This window comes from Hevea brasiliensis, chromosome 6 (assembly GCF_030052815.1).
Source record: "Hevea brasiliensis isolate MT/VB/25A 57/8 chromosome 6, ASM3005281v1, whole genome shotgun sequence".
NCBI classification, from domain to species: domain Eukaryota; kingdom Viridiplantae; phylum Streptophyta; class Magnoliopsida; order Malpighiales; family Euphorbiaceae; genus Hevea; species Hevea brasiliensis.
In genome coordinates this window covers 26,763,801-26,769,883 of record NC_079498.1, presented here as the reverse complement: position 1 = coordinate 26,769,883, position 6,083 = coordinate 26,763,801, and the positions used below count along the sequence as shown (strand labels likewise).

Genomic DNA, 6,083 nt, shown 5'->3' with positions numbered 1-6,083 from the left:
TAAATATAATACATATTAATATAAATAAATAAATTTAATTAATTAAATTTTAATAATTTAAAATAAAAATTTCAATATTTATTAAATTATATTTATATAAATTTTAATAATATTTTTAAATTTAATATAAAAATATTTAATTTTAAATATTATAATTACTTTTTAATATATACAAGTGATAAAAAAAATTTTAAAATGCGTAATTCCATTTTTAATATTTATAGAATATTAGTTATATATTAAAAAATAAATAAACATATTATTTATAAAATTTATTATCTTAGAATAAAAGATATATATATTAAATAATAAATATACTATTATTAAGTTAGATCAATAGGTTGTGGGTTTAAAGGCCTCATAAGGTATTGGGTTTAATTCTTTTCTCATCTAATTTAACTATAAATTCAAACCCATTTTCACCAATCTGATGAACCAATTTGATCCAAATTTAATAAAACTGCATTAGACCAAGTACCATTGGAAAGACTTTTTATAACAATGGAATAGGGACAAAAAAAAGCTGCTTGCCGTTGATAAAAATACTTTTTTTTAAAATATATCCAATATTAAAAATTGATTTAAATTTATATTTATTGAATTTTAATTATAAAAATATTAAAATAATAAATAATTTTTTTTATTTTTTTAATAATAAAAATAATATTTTTTTCCTAAAAAATAATTTCGAAATATACCATCAATTGATTCGATTTTAAATCTAAGTGAAATAATCAAAAATTAAATTATTTAATAATAATAATAACTGAATTGAATAAAAAGAGATTAAAGTGAATTGAATTTAAAAACAAAAATCAATTCAATTTAGTTTATCAACTCACACTTATTCTATTGCATTTTTTTTATATATATTTTTATTCTTTAAGTTTACTATATAAAAATTCATAAAATAGAAAAGTCAAAATTAGAAAAATGATGGGTTCAATTCTATAAATTAATCAAAACTCAAACTAACTCAAAAACCAAACCGAAAATCTTTTTATCTTGGTAATTATGTTTCTTTCTTTGATTTGATTGTATTGAATCTCCTGTTCGAGATGGAAAGGACGATGAGGAGTATGTGATGGTTTTGTTTCTCTCCTGTAAATATATATATATATATATATATATTTTTTTTTTTTTTTTTTTTATTGAATCTCCTGTTCGAGATGGAAAGGACGATGAGGAGTATGTGATGGTTTTGTTTCTCTCCTGTAAATATATATATATATATATATATATATATATATATATATATATATATATATATATATATATATATATATATATATTTTTTTTTTTTTTTTTTTTTATGAAGGTTCCTCTGTTTTGGCAATAAAATTTAAATCTATATAATTAATTAAAATTAATATTTTAATTAAAATAATTAAATAAATATTTATAACAATATGATAATAAAAAAATAAATTAAATTATAAATATATATAATGAGAATAATAACATGCAACATACACTTAAAAAAAATTAGTATATAATAAACGTGTGAGAAGTGAAAATTTTATAGGGTGTATTATATTATAACTCTTAATTAAATTATTATATAATTCTTAAAATTTTACAAAAAGAATACGTGAGTTCTAATATTTTAAAATCTTTTTAAAAAATAATTTTTAAAGAAAATATTTTTAAAAAATGTTTTTTATGTTAGAATTGTTGATTTTATTTAGAAGATGTTTGATTTAACTGTTTGGTGCAGCTGATAGCTGATAGACATCCAAACAGGTGAATTAGAGTATTTGCTAAATTCAAAAAAATCAAAGCTGATAGCTGATGGGAATATTCCTGCAAGTATAAGAAATTGCCAGAATTCACAGTATTTGGATATTTCAGGAAATAACCTCAATGGATCTATACCCAAGGAGGTTCTTCGCATTTCTTCCTTATCTCGATACTTGAACTTATTACAAAATTCACTAACTGATGACCTGCCAGTAGATGTGGGAAAGCTAACAAATATCAATACCATGGATGTCTCAGGAAACATGCTTTCTGGAGAAATTCCAGGAACCATTGGGTCTTGTTAAAGTTTGGAATATCTCTACATGCAAGGAAATTCTTTCCAAGGGATCACTCCTTCATCTATGGCTTCCTTGAAGGGTCTCCAGGTATTAGATCTTTCACGAAACAACCTCAATGTAGAAATTCCAAAAGACTTGCAAAGTTTACGGTATCTATTGTACTTAAATCTTTCTTTTAATAATCTTGAGGGTGAGATTCCAGCTGAAGGAATTTTTAGAAATGCAAGTGCAATATCATTGATGGGTAATACTAAGCTTTGTGGTGGTTCGCCAGAACTCCATTAACAAAATTGCCCTACCAAAACAATGAAGAAAGGAAAGTTCATCGCTATTAAGTCAGCAATTATTATTCCTTGTGTGATTCTCTTTGTCCTATTGATCTTAGCCTTTGTGCTTGCTTATCGAAGGAGAGTATCAAAAAAGAGCTCATTTGTCCCTCTCGAAGAAATGGATTGCCTTGTCAAAGTATCTTACAGGGATCTTTATGATGCAACAAGTGGATTCTCTGCCCACAACTTAATTGGATCTGGCAGCTTTGGTTCTGTGTATAAAGGATTTCTCAATCAAATGGAAAGACCTGTGGCTATTAAGGTCCTTAAACTTGGAACAAAGGGTGCTTCAAAAAGCTTCATGGTGGAATGCAAGGCGTTAAGGACAGTGAGGCACCGGAATCTGGTGAAGCTATTAACATATTGCTCTAGCATTGATTACAAACAGAACGAATTCAAAGCTCTAGTTTATGAGTTCATGGGCAAAGGAAGCTTGGAGAAGTGGTTGCATCATAATATCTACAGCAATGATCAGTCAAGTAACTTGAATTTTCTCCAAAGACTGAATATTGCAACTGACGTGGCAACTGCACTGCACCACATTCATGACTTTTGCGAAATTCCTATAATTCATCGTGACTTGAAGCCCAGCAATGTTCTTCTCGATGATGGCATGATTGCACTTATAAGTGATTTTGGTTCAGCTAAACTGTTCTTAAACACCGACGACGCCTCCCAAACTCAAACCAGCTCAATTGGAATAAGGGGGGCCATTAGTTATATGCCTCCAGGTAATGTCTTAACTATTTCTTTTTTTTAATTATTGATAACCAAAAGTAAATGTTTTGGTTTTTTAAAATTATAGTCAATTTTTGTAATTTTTTAAATTATATATACTTGTATTGGAGATGTTCTCAGGAAAAAGTCCAACAGATAAAATATTTGATGGCCATTTCATTTGCACAACTTTGTGAAGGATGCACCGCCCGAAAGACTTGCGCGGATCACATACCCAACCCTTCTCTCAAGAGGAATGGAAGAAACACTAACAACAAATGCTAAAAAAGATGTGCAGATAGAAATATGGGCAGAAGCAAAGTCAAGCAATAATGAGAACCTGATCCAAACATGTATTGCTAATGAGAAAGATTGTGTTATTTTTGTGGTTTAAATTTTGGATATATTTTTTTTATGGACTCGATTTGTGACCAGATCAGAAGTTTTGCGCTACGATTCGATTAGGATAAAAAGTAAGATCTGTAGTGGTAGTGGGGAGCATGGGCCAATAATTATATAGTTGACTTACTATAATAAATCTTTATCTACATCCTATATAAAGATATCAAATTATTTATGAAAGTAAATTTCTTTCTCCCTAATCAATTTTATTCACTATTCTCTCATATCAGCTCTAAGAGTCTTCTCCAGAGGCAAACTTACTGGATCTCAGACCCATTTGTCATTTGTTTTGTAGGTCTATACTCATAAGGAATTTTCATAGACCACGTCAGTTAGTTATAAGAAAAGTTGTCCCACGTTAGAAGGGTATAAGAAGGAAAAGGTGTTTATAAGCTTTTTCTTATCAAATCAAATAGATTTGGTTGGTGGAAAATTTTGGAGGGAACTCTACAATTTTAATTAAATTATATCTAATTAATCGTCAAAAGATTGGGCACCTGAGGCACTTTGGGCATTGCTCAAAAAATAATTAAGATTTCATCTTGTTTTATTTTAATTAACTAACAGTTACTTGAACAAATAACTTTGAAGCGCAAGAATTATGTATGTTCATTAAAGGGCATCAAAATAAATTGTTTATTACTAATAGTTATAATTGTTCTAAGAAATGTAAAATGAATAGTTGTAATTATTTTAACAGATATAAAGTGAAAGTTATGTCTACTTTAAAAGGTACAAAAACTTTATAAATAATAGTTTGAACATAAATTGTTTTCACACATTTCTCTTTTATTTTTTCTCTTTATTCCTGCTTACAATCATCACACTTATCCTTTAATTCAATCTTAGGAGAATTCTAGAATTACTATCTAGAATTATGTTTTGATTTTATTATTCTGCCCATACTAACCAGCAGCAACATAATGGGGTATAATTCCCTTAAAGAGAGTAACTACATATTTAAAGCCTATTATTATAATTTCTTACAAGTTCATTGTGCGAGTATGTCTGATGTGAGGCAACCTAGTGACCAAAGATTGGAGAGGAGAAGGAATAGTTACAAAATGTCAAATTAACGGTTTTTTTTTTCTAAGTTCATTGGTGTTCTTAGTTTTTTTTTTTTATTTTGATATTTACAATATAAAATTAATATTTTACTAATAAAAATTAAAAAATATTATTTTAATTATTTAAAAAAAAAAAGGCCTATTTCAATTTAAGTAGAAAATTATGGATTAATATAATTGAAAAAGTTAAAAATTGCCTTATTTAAAGTTCTCAAGAAGTTTGAGGGCAAATTGAAATTTATTAGGTTCTAATTTTATCGTGTAATGATTACAAAAGTGTGAATATAGTAGGAAAAAAATCTAAGCCTCTAAATTTTTAATAAAGAGTTAAATAAGTCTTAAAAAAAGTTAAATAAGTCTAAAAATAAGTTTTTAGCCAAATAAATCTCTATACTTTTTAATAAGGTTGAATAAGTTCACACTTAATAAATATTATTTTAAAAAATAAAATAATTTTATCCTAATTTTTCATATTAAAAATTATTTATTATTTTTAATTAAGATAAAATTAAAAAAAATATATATAGAGGCTAATCCTAAGCTAAAATTGACACAGAAAAATCAAGTGGGCCAGACTGATGAGTAATAACTAGATCTGCTGTATAATTTATTGCTCTGTCTTGATTAGTATTTATGATCGATGGAAGATAATTCCTAAATTTTTTGAGGAGAGGTGGCAATTGGGTAGCTTTAATGTCAAGCTAATTAAATTTTATTTTTATTTAAATTTAATTTATTATATATTTAAAATATAAATATGTGAGATCTATATATTTATCAAATAAATATTATTATATATCTTATATCTTAATTTATAAGAATTAATTTACTGTTTAATTAGTTAAGAAATTTTGTTATATTTTATTTTATTTAAAAACATTTTCTCTATAATGACTTTATTAATAATTTAAACAATTTTCCTCTAAAGATTTTTTCTTGCCTAAATATATCAGGAAACAGAATATATAGTGAAACTCACTTATTAAATACATAAATCTCACATATTTGTGTCCTGGAGCCGCACACACACAGATATATATATATATATATATATATATATATATATATATATATATATATATATATATATATATGTATATGCAATAATTCTTTTAATAAATCTCATATTATTACTCATGGATGATTACTGATAAAGAACAAAAATAGGCAATCAAGTAGGAATGACAACGGATAAAGTACCCGCAAAAATCAACCTACTCAAACCCGAACCTGATTAATGTGATCAAAACCTAAATCCGTTTAAAATTTATTCTTAACTATCCGAACCCGTCCTAAACCCAATTATTATTATCCGAAAAAAAGCCGAATCCATTTGATTTTATATATTTTAATTAATATTTCGTATAAAAAAATTATTTTAATTAATAATTTATATTTTAAAAATTTAATAATTTCATAAAATATTTAAATTCTATTTTATATAAAATAAAATATATAAAAATTTATAAATATTATTATAAAAATAAATATTTTATATTTAATTAAGTATTTATATAAACGGGTTCGAG

The 6,083-nt window shown here is 25.4% G+C and overlaps 1 protein-coding gene across 1 annotated transcript; it reads left to right on the top strand.

Moving 5' to 3' along the window:
- The first annotated feature begins 2,063 nt into the window (after positions 1–2,063).
- On the top strand, positions 2,064–3,479 carry LOC131180617 (LRR receptor-like serine/threonine-protein kinase EFR). The gene is made up of 3 exons (XM_058147964.1): positions 2,064–2,283; positions 2,425–3,104; positions 3,285–3,479. The coding sequence occupies exons 1-3, from the start codon at positions 2,064–2,066 to the stop codon at positions 3,477–3,479; spliced, it is 1,095 nt and encodes a 364-aa protein (XP_058003947.1).
- The last annotated feature ends 2,604 nt before the right edge of the window (positions 3,480–6,083 follow it).

Excerpts from the sequence above, each read along its gene's own strand:
- LOC131180617 (XM_058147964.1), top strand. The coding sequence starts at position 2,064 with ATGCAAGGAAATTCTTTCCAAGGGATCACTCCTTCATCTATGGCTTCC. Across the intron at positions 2,284-2,424 it reads AAGTGCAATATCATTGATGG|CCTTTGTGCTTGCTTATCGA; the intron begins GTAATACTAAGC and ends TATTGATCTTAG. Across the intron at positions 3,105-3,284 it reads GTTATATGCCTCCAGGTAAT|GATGCACCGCCCGAAAGACT; the intron begins GTCTTAACTATT and ends AACTTTGTGAAG.